Raw genomic sequence first — 15,174 nt, 5'->3', positions numbered from 1 at the left:
AAGAACTGACCTTCACACATCCTAAAGATTAATTGACCTTCCACAAGACTTTCCATAATGTGTCAGTCCTGGCATCATTCTGGGATTTTAGTCAGTGCAGCAGAATGGTCAAAATATTTGAAGGGGTAAGCAGTATAATCTAAAAGGGAGCCATTTATCATTTTCTTAAGATGTTATCATTGTCTCACAATCATACCATGCCTATCTATAGCCGCCTTCTATAGCAATAATTCATTAATTAGGTTTTAGGTGAGGATCTAAATAAAAAAGTTTGGTCCACAGTTGAATAAAAAGTTACAGCTTCACTTGAAACCAACCAACTGGGAATCGTTTAGTCAGTGTCATTTTTTATTTCAAACCCTGTTATGGAAAGAATGCAAAATAAAAGCACATATACCCTTAATTTTATCTAAGAATCACATGAATCTCATCAAAATAGCAGGTGGAGATCTTCAGTGCTGCAGCCAACTGTGACCATTTTAGTCTAACTACATATAATTTCTTCAGAATAAAAAAAAGTAGGCACTTCTTGGGGGAGTGGTGGCCTAGTGGTTAGGGCATAGAGTTTGGGATCTTGAAATTGTGAGTTCGAAACCCACTCCCACAGACTGCTCCCCGGGCACCCCACAATGGCAGCCCTTTGCTCACCAAGGGGATGGGTTAAATGCAGAAATACATTTCTCCAATGTGAGATCAATACAGTTCAATTATTATTATTATTATTGCACAAAACTGATTTTTAACATTTTATGAAATTAAATAGATGGAAATGCCAGAGATAGGGATTTTAAATTAAAATTTTTGTTCCATCATTATTAGTCTTGAAAAAAAAAAAGACCCAACTATTTCTGGTATCTATGCCGATGATGAATAGCTGTAAACTTTACATCAACATTAAATATAACTAAAAATAAGTTTAAGTAAAACAGAAAGTGATCTGCTGATTTTACGGCTGTACAGTAACCTGACTTTCAGGCCCTCCCTCTCTTCTCCATGCAGGTTTACATCATGGGTGATGTATAGGCATCACTGCGTCTCTCTGCATCACTGATGCTTTATGTGAAATATCACATCATTACAAACCCAAGCAAAGGCAGTTTTAATTTGTGGAGATTTAGTTGAAATAGAAAGTAATGCAGGGAGACCAGGCCAGGACTTAATCATGAGACTGTCAACATGCAACTAAAGAGCAGTGCCTCACAAAATGATCTATATCCGCTATGTTAGACAGTTAGACACTTTGCAAAATTGTGAATGGGAAGGTATTGCTTTCAAAATGTTTTACAGTAAAATTTGAAAAGTGTGGAGGGTATTTTTTAAACTCGTGCTCCTCTGAATCAATGTTGTATACCCACCTTTCACTACAGTTAAAGCTGCTCGTCTTCTACAATTTTCTACCAGATATGTAAGTCTAGAAACCAAAAATCGACCCAATCTTTCTTTCTAAACTTATCAAGCTCAGACAGCCTGCATAGAGAGCATCATTGCTCAAGCTTCCTGGTGCCTGCTAAAGAGAAGCTTCATGGGAACATGAAGCAGCCACTACCTTGTTTAACGGTGGATGTGGTGGTGTTCCCTTCATGGTTACAACAGAGAGGATTTCCTCTGGATTTATTTCAACACTGGCTTATTCCTTGTTACCCCTCCATTAAGACCACAGTTAATGACTAATAGTCGTCCCATAAACACCTGAGCTGTGGCGCCTCTTTGATGTCCTGTTGCTTTAGGCAGAGCACCATGCCTTTTTGTTCAGTTCCACTATAGTCTGCTCTCTAACGCAGTGTTCAAAGCTTGGGATAAAGTTAATAACCTGGCTGTGCTCCTAGACAAGTCTTCTGTACTCTTTGGTCTTCATGGAGAACACTAAGAAACCTCTCAAACCTTCACATAACAGCTGGATTTCTAGTACAAATAAATGAGATAAACATTAAATCAAACTAGTTTTTTGTTTCTTTTAGATGTTAAACTTAATTATGGGAGCTGAATACCAATACTTGCCTGACTTCAGATTTAATTTGCAACAATGATTTGAAAACAATTCATAACTTTCCTTTTCAGAACTTTGCATTTGTCCCACACATCCCCCAATAAATACTGGTAAGTTTTAAACATGAATGAAGGTACATGGGCAAAATGTTAAGGGTGAATCTTTCCACACAGCGCTGCTGTTTTTTGTGCTCAACCTGAATAGAATTAGTCTGAAATTCAGGCATGCTGGATTTAAGGGGAGATGGGAGAGAGGAAACGCTCTGAGTGATAAAGATGACTTCTAAAAACCCAACTAGGCTCCAAGACAATCATCTATTAAATGATATTTTACAGTGGTTAGTGGTGATGCAGCAGAGAAGGTAAATTTGATGCTCATGCAGGTAAAATGAACCCTGTGACTGTGTTTAACTCTCTCATGAAGGTAATGTGGCCACTTAGATGAGATGGTGAGACTTGCAGGTTCATCTCTGTAAGCATGACTCTAATGATGATGTTTTAACGGGATGAGACATCAGAGATGAGGCTCTGAAAGTAGGAGACTGACGGACACTGGGACACACTATCTCCAGATCGGAGCTATGCTGGAGGGTTTACAGGTCTTTCTGTCAGACGTGGGAAGTGGAGCACAGGCATACGCACACACACCTCCTCTTCCTCTGAACTGTCATGGTCATGGTAGCCCTGGGCTATGGAGGCGGTCAGGGAGGCTGCCTTGGGCTCCAGGTAGCAGAGACACAGCGCCAGCGGAAAGGAGAGGGTGAGAGCGTAGGGCACTGAGAAGGAGGTGGAGAGGAGGAAGAAGAAGATGAAGAGGAAGCAGGGGATGAGAGACGGAGACTTAAAGGGGAGGAAGTTCTGCGCGCACTCTGGGATGAAGCGCATTTCGGACAGATCGGGGAATGTGATGTAGCCATCCTCATCCAGAACGGAGGACAAGTCGGGCAGATGCAGGGAGAAGGAGAAGAGCGTGCCGCCACGCCGCGCGCCCTGCTCAAGGCGCTGCTTGCGAGCGGACAGCAGTAGCGCCTGCTCCTCCAGCAGGGCGGCTCTGCGGTCTGCGCGGGCCTGCCGCCGCTGGCAGCCGTTGCCATTCTTGGCCGGGCTGACCGATGAAGCCCGCTTGCGGCCGCTCCCCCTGCACCTCCGCCGCAGATTGCTTGGCAGGATGGGCGATGATGGGAGGGAGAGCTCGGAGCGGAGGGGGTCACTGGCGTAGACGAGATGGGAGAGCTGAGAAGGGGGAAATGTCAGCAAGGAGGTGATGTGTTTGTGGATGGAGAGAAGCGAAGGGGAAGGGGGGGTGAACACGCATGAGCACATACAAGTAAAATGTGAGGGTCAAAGGAAGGACAAGAAAAGAAAAGCAAATTAGTAAAGCGCACAAAGGATGAGAAGCCTCAGTACTGAAGTGGGTTAAACTGAAAGCAACTGGGAATTTCACATCAGCCATTAAGAAAGTAAAGAAAAAAAAAAGAAAACAAAAACAGAACTAAAATATCTGTTTTGCTTTTTTTAGAGAAGAAACTCAGGAACAATAAAAGCCTCTTTGAGGTTCCTTCCGTCTACTTCTCTGTTGGTCAGCTCTACCTTTGTGTCATGTCTAAGCGGTGTCATCTCCGTCGCTTCCGGTGTCTCTGTGGCCGCTTTCTGCACTTCCTCCTGCTCCTCCTTCTCTTCCTCCGCCTTCCTCTCTGTCGTTACCGTGGTGATGATGTCTTCATGGGCAAGAACTTTGGGCACACCGTCACCTGTGCCGTCCTTCACAGGAGTCTCATGGTTCTCTGTAATGGGGGCTGAGAACAAATATGGAGTCTGTCTTTAACATGTAGTTGTCTGGAAATATGTAAGCTTACATTAAAGAACTAAACATTTTTTCACTTATATCAAATAAAATAAAAAAAAGATGTGCCAAAGAAATACTTGCTTATTTAAGAGGCATTACAGAGTTTTCTAATGATACTCTCACCTGTATCCAAAACACAAAACTGCAGCACTCATCCGTTCGTTCTCATAGCTCACGCTCATATCGAACAAGATTTTTATTTTACTTTTTTCACCATACCAGAAGTTGCCATTGGTGTCTGAGGTGAGCAGGATGCCGGTCGCTTCTGAATACCCACAAAATGCATCTTGAATATGACATTTTGTTTGCTAGATAAGACCCATTTAACATGAACAACCCTGTAAAAATGTACATTATGTCTCTTAAAGTTAATAATGATTAAAAAGGTAATTGTAATTATAAAAAGTTGGAGGAAAATTCCTCTCACATTAGGCAGACAGCCTTCACCAATAATCGCCATATTTAGCCCTCCACCAGAAAAGCAGTTTTTGCTTTCCATCGCCAGACCTCCTGAAGGCCCCTCCCCCTTAAAACCCGCAACCATGACAATCAGCCAGAGTTCGTAAAGATAGCCTAGGAGCTAATAATAGTACATAAGAGGAAGGCCTTAGCTCGACTGATTCACTGCTACAGACCATTCTGGGCAGTCAGTTTCCCCTTATGACATCATAAAGGACCTGGTTTCAAACAGAGCATTTTGAACACCCATCAGCAACGAAGTAGAGAAAGGCGGTTGGAGAGGGGAAAGGTTTTTTTTTTTTTCATTTGTAAACCTCATACACAGACTTCAGGACATACATGGCTATTACAGAAGGTTCATAATGTGAATATTACATAATATTGGACCCTTAACAACAAGGGAAGGACACAAAAGAGGCTAGCTGTTCAGCTCAAGGACATTACAGGAAAATTGAGTGGAAGCAAAAATACAGTAATGACGGAGCACAAACAGAGGAAAACTGCAGTAGGTCTACGAAGAAAAAGGACTCTACTGTTGTCCAGTGAATAGCAAATTCTGCACTTAATCTGGAAACCAATGTCCCTGAGTTATAGGAAGAAACTAAGGCCCTGACCCACTTAATGACCCACTTAAAGGTATAGTGGAGGATTTTCGCAAATTTTTGAAAAGACCCGCTTTTTGATGAGACCCTCTCCACTTTTAAAAAAGAATGCACATGCACAACCCTGTTCCTGCTCCTGAGAGGGAACGCTTATTAAAAGCGTGCGAGAGCCCATTTCTCTTTCTGCATGCTTGGTTTAAAAGTTGCTTTTTGCATCGCTCATACAAGCTTACTTTCCAAAAGAAGATTTGTAATTTTTCCACTATGTCGGACTCAACACCGGTACGTAGGACAGCCTTACATAAACATATCACCAGAATGATTGGCAATTAAGAGGATCACTTATTTCGATGATCCACCTGGAAAAAGAACATCCTTCACTATACCTTTAAGACTGGATTTTTCTCTGTTAACACATCTATATGAAATCACTTTAATAATGATCTCTGTAGCTACAGGAACCAGGAGAAGCCAAAACCCTTTGAACATTAAACACCACACTACTGCTGTTCTTTGAAACTCTACAACACATCATGATTTCAGTAAATTGGGGAGAAAGTATAACATCTGGGATGTCACTGCTATGCTCAAAAGAGTCAGCAGAAGAAGCAGGCACTCTGCAGTCCACTGCTACTGTTGGTCTTGTGTGGGTTTCAAACTTGCCAGCCTCAGTTATGTTGTAGGCGTGTAGATTAAGCAGTGTCTCCCCATTTGTCCTTTTGAAAATGACTAGGATGTTTTTAAATTTCAGAACCCATTTTGAAATCGAGCCTTAATCAGAGAAAGGCTGAACTCTCATCATGTAGAGAAACAACAGAAACTCAACCAAACTCCACATATTCCGCAAAAAATTAAATAGTTTAAACAGGGCCTTAGTTATCTGAGGTCCAGGGTGAATTTAGGGGATCTGTATCATCATCTAATGTTTGTCCATGGGGCTCTGAATTGATGCCATCATCCATACAAACGGGCTGGATTGAAGTGTGAATATATCTTACCATCTCCAATACGCCTGCATTCTAACAACACCTAAACTAGCTGACCCTCTCACCTCCATCTAGGCTGCGTGACATGTTGTAGCGTTTACTGGAGGTGCGTTCAAACAACGGCGCAGGCCTGGCGATCTGAGCACTGGCCCTTCGTGTCTGAGCCTGGGTCCTGCCGCTGTAGCGAAACTTGGAGCCGAGGCTGAGGAACTTCTTTGGAGGTGCCTCAGGAGACACCAGCCTGTGACAAGTTAAAAACAAGCTCATTATCAAACCAGAAATAAAACACCCATTTAATGCAATGCACTAAATAAACCTATTTAAATGTGTGTCGAGGGAGCCCGCAGGCATGGTTTGCTACACCAGATGACTCAGGAGACCACATTTTAGCTTAAAGCAGCAACTTTGCACGATGAACTATGAGGCTGTGCTTTATAGTGACAAGAAGCAAAGCAAGCAGCGCTGCCTCAGATTTACAGATTTCCATAAATACCCCGGGAATTCATGTAATTTAGCTGAAATTCCATTTAAAACTCCATGGGCCTAATAAAATAATTCACTTCAGGTGATCTTTCCACTTTCCAAGCATAAAGTTCTTTGTATTTTATTGGGTTTTATGTGGTATACCACAGCAAAAAAGTTCATAGAACTCTGATGCACAACTGTACTAAATCTTCTTTACTTTGATCCCTCTAAATAAAAAAAAACAGATGGGAATTGATCTCCTTCAGAAAGACAACCAGCATGCAACTCACTGCCAGTATAGCCAATCTGTGTTTGTCAGTACGTTATATAGTAAATATAAACACATGCCACTTGTTTCAGATTACAATACTGAAAACGATGTAACCTTTCACTTTGTTTATTATTTTAATGTTGCAATGTTTTGAGTTGTTACAACATTCAAGGCTCTCAATTCAAAGAAAATAATTTATTACCTGAAGAAGGTGTGGTGCTCCACGCAGACCTTCCATAGCCGTTTGCTAGCGCGATGATTTGGAAGCTTGAAACCAATCGTGCTTTCAAACTGCTCAAACTGAAACAGAAAAAAAACAAAACCTGAAGTCCCTTTTTTAATTGTTTATTAAAACCCTGAATATAATTCAGGATCACATCTGTGATGTTGCAGCAATTTTCAGATATCCATCACTGTAAAAATGTCCATATCTGTATATTGGTTATTTATTCTCCAGGTGCAGAATATGTTTTTATATTATATATATTACAGTACATTATAAAATTATTTATTTTTTATCTCTTCACTATTATGTTATTTTCATATACTTTTCCGAGGTCCACATTGTGTGTTTTTTCTATATTCTTGTTGCTGTTGTAAATATCAGAATTTCGCCACTGAGGGACAATAAAGGGATTTTCTATGCTATTCTAATTAAAATATACTAGTTATTTTATTTCTCAAACTGTGTCCACACAGCTTAGTGAAAGAACTCCTTTAAGTTCACCTCTAAATTGAACAGTTAATAATTAAAGAGCCAAACAGTGGTAAATCAGTAATAAGCCTAATGTCAGTGTAGCATCAGCCTCTTCATCCTAATTAAAATGCTTCATGTCAAAAATCCCAATTTTTACAACTTATGAATAATAGCTGATGGGAAAAATAATGAATGGATGGAATTTGGCACAAAAACATTTCTACTTGATTGTATTTCCTGCTGATACAATGCAAATTTAAAGGCTGGAGGAACAATCAGGGTTGCCTATCTTCCTTCCGTTGCAGTCTTTACCTCGCCTGGTCGGATTTTGATGTAAAAGTTGTTCCTCTTGTATGAGATCTTGAGGATTTTGGGCCAAGCAAATCTGTTAATCCGCAACCTGTCTCTGTAGATGAGGAGGCCGCTCGAACAAACTCCCAGCATGATCTCCACACCCTCAGAGTCCTGAAAACAACAAAAATACATCAGTTTAGAGAGTAAATCACAGTCGGTCCTTTATGTGGTCCACAGAAAACAACCTTTCATAAACCTTTCAGGAACTGTTAAGGCATCAGTGCACAGCAGGATAAAGTAGAAATGTAAAAGAAAAAGGTTTGTGATGATCACAGGGGTTGAGCAGGCAGGCATGGGGTGGAATCAGGCATGTGGTTCTCTAATCTCCTCTATACACGCTGCAGTGGCGCTGAATAACAACTAGAGGGGTGGCAACTGGCAAATGAAACAGTGAAGTTTTTGGAAAAGTGATGCTCTTCACTGCACAAAGCATAACAAGGCTGGCTGAAACCAGGAGAAAGCGCTGGTCCAGAGTGGGAGCTACCAATCTAGAGTGATAAATGAGATGTGTTTGTACATAGCCATGCACAAGTGGAAAAAAACACTCACTCAGGTAGTTTGAGCACATGAGAAGCGGCCTCTTACCTCTCCCTCAGCTGGAGCCAAGCTTTCATAGAGATTCCCTACCAACTTTGCATTTCATGAGAGAGGAGAGGAGACAAAAGAGGATGCTCTTCTGATATGTACATATTTTCTTGTGTATCAAATCTATGACTAACAGAGGCAGCACTGAGCCCTGATGCCTACTGGGACTGATCAAAGCCACTTCCTCATCTCATTCAGATCCACATCAGGGAGGGCAATATCCTCCCCATTGCTCACATCCAGGTCCCATTTTGACTTTCAAAGCTCTTTTTGATATGCGATTCATATCTTAAAGAGCAATGGTTTCAATTTCCTTTCTATGACAGCCCTTCAGCTCTCTCTCTCTCTCTCTTGCCCGGTGTTATGATGCTGCTTTTGATGTCAAAGGAAGAGAAAACAAAAGTCAAGCTGGGCTCCAGATCTGCTCAGGCAAACTCTTCACTAAGACAGCAATGATACAGTGAAAGTCAATCAGTGCAGAAAGGATGTTAAACATGTTAAACCAAAGAGTCACCATGGCAGCAATGATGTTTGTCATGTTGCCATGGTGTGCTGCCCAGCTAAGCTGAATGAGTGACTGCATGGGTGAAATATGTGTGGGTTTCCATACAGGGGATAGAGTGGTTAGAAACATTATTGGATAGTCTTAAAAGAAACTTTTTTTCTCCCCCTTTTTTTATAGAAATGTTTCTGTCCTGGCTAAACTTATTGTAAATCAATCAATCAATCAATCCATTCATCCAAGTGCATCCTTTGACCCCAAAATAATATTATAAATAAGCAATGCAATGAAATAATCGGATGCATTTTGAAATCAATTAAGAAAAAAAAGAAATGTTGTCATCTAAAAAAAGTTAATTTAATCTGTTAATGGGAGATTTCAATCTTAATAGTGCATTTTATACATTTGTTGTATATTTAATGGTGCATAAAACAAATACATTACATTTAATCACTTGACTGAAAACAGAATGGTTCATTCATACTGGGTTTCTTTGCACTTTCCAGCGAAAGTCCAAGTCTAAAAGGAGAGAGTATTAATTGCAGCAGCTTTTCTGTTGACTGTGTCATTTGAAATGCTGTCCTTGGATATTATAACAACAGCTTGTTTAGACATACGCTACAAAGACAGCAGCTAAATCTGTAGACATTACATTCAATTGATGTTGAAAAAAAAACAAAAGTTGTTTATTTAATTAGTTTACTGAGGCGAGATTTTTTTTCCTGGAAGTTTTCTAGACATTTTTTCAGTTATTAAAACATATAGCATATATACAATTTCTTTTTTTAAGTACCTCACCAGAATGCTCTGCATAAAAATATTGTCAGCAGGAGCAATCTTCAAGTGTCTGCAAGTCAGATGAATGTACGGATGGATTATCATATACTGAATAATATACTTAACTTTCAACCTCATTTTTTAATACACAAGTTTTTGGTTTTTTGTATATTCTGGTTTACAATTGTACCAGTAATTAGTCATTTTTTAAAGATGATGCCCGTTTTAACAGTGATGGCTTCATCCAGGTACAATTAGCTTTGAAAAACTTGAGCAGAATTTTTTTATTTTTCAAATTAGATACTATGCAGATAAAATATTGAGATATTGGTTCTGAGAAAGTATTACAATAGGTTTCATTCTGTTTCAATATTAAAAAAATTCTCATTCTGTTTACCTATAGGATATCACATTTAATGAATTAGTTGGGCTTTATAAAGAAAAAACACACACACACAGAAGTCTATCACATCCATTATGCGTTGGTGGGAAATTAGTAGCTAAACCCATTAGAACACAGACTCAAACATTGGCTCGCTTTAGCTTTACTAATTCTTTTAAATAAGACCAAGTTTTTTCGTCCCTTTAGCAAGTTGGTGTTAAAAATATGAAAAAAACACTATAACCATTCAACTAACAAAGATTTATAATAGATTATTAGATCATGCGTAATAAAAACTTAATCTTAAACCAGTGCTTACAGTCAAGCTGACATCTGTGATTCTCAAGAGCCATAGTTAGAGGTTTGCTAAAAGAAGTTAAAGTTTGGAGTAATTAAGTTATTCCATGTCGGAAACTTGCTAAAGCTAAATGCAGTTTGGCTAAAAGCCCTTTTTATAAATCATACATAATCCAATTTATTACTAAATATTTTTAAAGGCTCAAGGTGTCACAGAAAGTTCTGCGGTCCCACATGCTGTGCATGCATCAGGCAAGCGTGCAAATGTTAACTGTAGGTGTAGGCATCATTCCTTAAACACCACATGGGAATGTTTTTCCATATTATTTCTGTTAATGAATTGGGAATACTCAGTATCAGCATAAAAATGTACAAAACAATAATTTTATATTAAGAATTTTTGTTTTTATAATGACAGGTTTCAGTAAAACCCTGAAAGTACTTGTGGGCTTACAATGAAACTATACATGGTAAAGGCAGCGTCATGCTGCGGGAATTACATTAGTGGGGATAGAGGAGCTAGTAGGGCTAATGGGAAGATGGATGGAGCTAAACAGGACATGCGATAACCTTTAGTCCAATTCCTTATGGTTTATTATCATAAGCATGTGACTTAAATATTTATCTAATATTCATTCAATATCAGCTACTCCATCATGTAATTTAAGCTGCAGCAGTTATGCCTGGTGTTTAAACAGATCGTAGACTTCCAAAGCTAATTTCCCCCACATTTAATGACGGAACAAAAGGTGGGAACAGTGCCCTCCAGTGATCCATGCTCTAAAAATGCATGAAAAGGGTAGATTGCCGTGATCCATGAGGAAGAACGTGTGGATAAATAATGTAAGAGTTATGCTTGTGACAGCAGCAGCACAGCCAGTCAGTCTCGGTGTGATCAGCTGGAGGTATGAGAGCCAGTCATGTAAGGCCACAGTGGACAAAGAAGGGGCAGTTGGCATCGTATCAACTAAAATTAAAGTTTTTGAATTCTGGAGCCCTGCAAGAATAAGTCTGATATTTATTAGATCAGTTCACTGAATTCAACGTCTACTCATAGCAAGTAGCTTGGTAAAAATGTATATTAAAAACATAACATATATAATCTAATAGGCAGACTGGAGCTACTGAAAACATAGAAAAAAACTATATAAGTGCTTAACAAATAACAGTTTTTTATTCTCTATTTACTGGCACAGACATTGGGTTTGTTAGGCACTTAATTAACCAGCTGGCAATCATGCTGCACAAAGGTAAATATAGACGCCATAAAAAAAGGAACCACCACTTTGTCATTACTTGTTACCTTAGCATGATGAAGGTCAACACCATACATAGACAGCTTCTTTGCGTTTTCCAGGAAGTGGATTTCTGCCTCAGCTGGTGTCATTCCCCTGCAGAAAAACATCATACACACTCCAGTCACCAAAAAAAGCAAATAACGAAGAACCATAAAAAGCATTTTTTGGTTTTAAAGTAGAAAACCTATATCTAAATTCAAAATACTACAGGTGTATCTTAAAGAATAATTATTGGAAACTTCATTTCAGGTATTCAAATCTAAATTCCATGTTATATCCATTCCTAAATCTCAGTGATTACCTATAACTGACAGCTACATTTAATTCTGTAGAAGATGTCAATAAAAATGAATAATGCTGCAACATGAAAATTTGAACAACCATTAAATCAAACTGATTAAAATCATTTTTTTAAAGAAATTTTATATTATGGCCCAGATGACCATGGGCACAGCTGAATGAAAACAGATGCTCAAGCGATGGTTCCTCAAAAACCAAAGTCCCAAAACGTTCTGGCCAGTGATGTTGTGAGGGGCGGAGTGGAGCTGTGGCGTGGAGTTAGAGCACATGACCTATATACTAGCTGTCGCAGGTTTGAGCCCCTGCTGACCTTTGCTGAATGTCTCTCCTCTCTCTTCTAACCTCCTTTCCTGTCTAATTTCAAAAATGACAAAATAAAGCCCACAGGAGTCTAAAAATTTTTTTTAAAGAATTCACTGGGGGCTGTACCCAAAATATATTAATAGAAAGTTAAGTGGAAGGAAAAATGTAGAGGAAAAAACATGCAAAGCAAAAGGGCTAACTGTAGTTTTGAGTGGATGAATGCTTCCATTCGATGCCAAATATCTGATTGCATTTACTTTACAATACATATATATATATAACATGTAGGCGATTATTTCTGTAAAATTCTTTTTATGAAACAAACTTTTGAGTGTTCATTAACTACAACTTTATACTCATGACAGACAAAAACAAAACATTTTAAATGATAACCATCTCAGAAATCAATAATCAAGTTTTGCCTTTTCTTTTTTTTTTATAAATGGCCTTTTTGGAGCTAAATATTAGACTCCTGAAGCTAAGAGACAAAATCTAAAGAGGAACTTTGCTCGAGTCTCTACCCTTTACTAATTTAATTTGGTATGAATTAATGTATATAAGCTCCATATGGCATTGAAAGCTATGCCACAAAGATTATTATTATGATGGTTTATAAATTCATCCAGCGATCCAATTTCTACTGTTAATTCAAAGTTAGGTTGTGGTGGAAGAGTCCAGGAAGGAAACCTTGACATCCTTTTCACCTGGCAACATCCTCCAGCTCATTCTTGGAGACTCCAAGGCATTCCCAGGCTAGATGGGATATATATTCTCTCTAGTAAGTTCTAAGCCTTGCCCAGGGTTTCTTCTGCATCGGACATGACTTTAAAACTTCCAAAATGAGGCACCCAGGCGGCATTAAAATCTCTTTTCAATGTATTGAGTTTTGGTGCTTAACAGTAACTATTCTCTTTAAGGCATAACAGAACAATCCAGTCCAGCGCTCAGCTGGGCGGCTGCGAGTTGACCAAAAAATACAGACACTAACTTATAGGTCTTGTGGAGTTCCATGACTTTCTCCTCCAGCTCTTTGGTCTGGTTGGGTGCGAAGCGGATTTCACTGACATAATCGCTGCCCATCTCCTCTAGGTCATAGTCTCCGAGTTCAGACTGTACCGTGTAGGAACCCAGCAGGGTGTGGGTGGCGAAGGAACAAGGCAGGCGACCCGAAACAACGTCATCCCTCAGCTGCAAGCAAAGGTAGTACCTGGAAGCAGGAGAAAATAAAGAAAAAATTTTTTTAGGTAAATAATCCAGTCAAGATTTTTATGCCGACATTCTCAGTTCTAGCGCCGTTTTCTGCTTTGAAGCAAAGTTGCTTCGGTTTAAGTCAGGATCCAGAACAGTTTTAAACTAAACGGCACCACGGATTGTGGTGTGCACAAGCATTTCCTTCTGTTTTGAATCAAAACAGTTCAACTTCTAAGTAAATAGTCATTTTAAAGATTATAAATAATGAAAATTTTTTAATCAACAGCGGACTCGCCTTGTTATGTCTTCGCTCAGTTGCGAGGGATCTGGAGGGTAAAACTTGACGTTGAATGCGAAGTTCCAGGGACCAGCTGAGACGCAGAAAGAAGAACAGATAAATTTAGGATTTAGCCGTTTAGCATTAAATGGTAAGTAACTAGGATTTATGACATACTCCTGATCTGCTTCTTAAGCTCTTTGGATGGGTCCAACCAATTCTGCAAAACCATAGAAGAGAGAATTAGTCATGACCAAATAGAAATAAAGCTGACTTTAAAAGTTGAATGTAGAAAAAGTTAATAGGGGCTGTAATTTCATATGGGAAAAACATTTACACATTACCAATAGCAAATCTAAAACAGACATTTTCTTTAGAATTACCTTCTGATTCTCTACATCTCTGTATGTGACGCCAAAATAGTCCTTCTCCAGCAGGTTGAGGTGCTCACACACTTTATCAAATAGCACATGGCCCTTGGCTCGTTTCTGAGAAGAAAACCAAAATAAATGTTTAAAAGTTTTTAGTATAAGTAATTATCCATCTATACATTTTAACATAAAAGGTAGGCACTGTTATGTAATAGATGTGTGGGTTTGTTTGCCCTTTACTTTTTCCCCCTCCCTATCGGAGACACAGACTTAATCCCATAAGTTAATGTGACTTCCAAGACAAAGAGCGAAAGGACAAAATGTGGGAGGTTAATTAAAATAAATAAATAAATGTAAATAGAGGCTGTATTCTAATACAGAATGTAATTATAGAGAATACAATGTGGTTCTTATAAAGTTTTGGCAAATATCAGAAGGTTTTATAGGTAATTCATAGCCTCATGCTTGTTTTTATTAGTGAATACAGAAGATAACCATTGTTAATGAGAGCTGAGGCTTAGGATTTGAGTCTAACATGAGCCTCAAGTGTTAAGAATGTGAGTTTTGGTTAAATCTAAGGTTTTTGTTTTTAGGAAAAAATTGCAATTGGAGCCCAACTTTAAAAAAGAAGTCACATTCTCTGTAGTCACCTCACAGAGCAATGATCCGCTCCAATGAAATGGAATATTGGAGCAGCAGGAACATGAAGGAAACTGGTAAACATACAAAGAAACTGTCCAAATGGATGGGAAAGATCAAAATGGAAATATAAAGACGCATTTGTATGTGCATCCACATGTAGACAGAATACAAAGTAAAATAAGATTACTTATGAGTGTGAAGAGAACTAACTCCACTGATGACTTCTCGCTAACAATGACTTTAACTTCCAAAATTAAGCCCTTAAAGCTGGCTTTTCAGATATAGAAAACAAAAACAAGGGAGTGATGAACAAAACGTCTCGGATCAGTCAACAAGCCATCAAAAAGATAAAGACAGAGAACCCAGAGTAAACAAGCAGCCGACTGTCTGGATGATTTCGCCGAGGGAAAACAAAAGTAAGCTTGAAGGTAAACTGACCTCAAATCAGATGAGGAATATTGATCGTGATCAATTGTGTCTAAACATAGAAAGTAAACAAGAGCAACTGGGACAGAGTCTGAAAGCTCACACTGATCTTGTAGGGAGAATGAAACAGTCAACCCCTTCAGAAAATGTACTTTTC

At 39.0% G+C, this 15,174-nt stretch overlaps 1 protein-coding gene across 20 annotated transcripts in view; it reads right to left on the bottom strand.

Moving 5' to 3' along the window:
- The window catches only part of epb41l3b (erythrocyte membrane protein band 4.1-like 3b), a 75,901-nt gene that overhangs the window by 16,737 nt on the left and 43,990 nt on the right, over positions 1-15,174 (bottom strand). For 11 of the 20 annotated variants that reach the window (XM_038290873.1, XM_038290880.1, XM_038290872.1 and 8 more), the window contains exons 4-14: positions 13,962-14,066; positions 13,756-13,798; positions 13,597-13,672; positions 13,099-13,317; positions 11,513-11,600; positions 8,252-8,296; positions 7,625-7,777; positions 6,818-6,915; positions 5,945-6,120; positions 3,577-3,782; positions 2,635-3,219 (exon numbers count right to left, since the gene is read on the bottom strand). In XM_038290873.1, the coding sequence (XP_038146801.1) occupies positions 2,635-3,219; positions 3,577-3,782; positions 5,945-6,120; positions 6,818-6,915; positions 7,625-7,777; positions 8,252-8,296; positions 11,513-11,600; positions 13,099-13,317; positions 13,597-13,672; positions 13,756-13,798; positions 13,962-14,066 (1,794 nt within the window). The remainder of the gene's footprint in view (positions 1-2,634; positions 3,220-3,576; positions 3,783-5,944; positions 6,121-6,817; positions 6,916-7,624; positions 7,778-8,251; positions 8,297-11,512; positions 11,601-13,098; positions 13,318-13,596; positions 13,673-13,755; positions 13,799-13,961; positions 14,067-15,174) is intronic. The other 9 variants (XM_038290882.1, XM_038290886.1, XM_038290883.1 and 6 more) reach the window with 3 other exon arrangements.

The sequence above is a fragment of the Cyprinodon tularosa genome, unplaced genomic scaffold, assembly GCF_016077235.1.
Source record: "Cyprinodon tularosa strain WSP-4 unplaced genomic scaffold, ASM1607723v1 ctg29, whole genome shotgun sequence".
In the NCBI taxonomy this organism is placed as follows: Eukaryota; Metazoa; Chordata; class Actinopteri; order Cyprinodontiformes; family Cyprinodontidae; genus Cyprinodon; species Cyprinodon tularosa.
The sequence above is the reverse complement of the archived record's forward strand: the minus strand, read 5'-3'. Positions and strand labels throughout refer to the sequence as shown.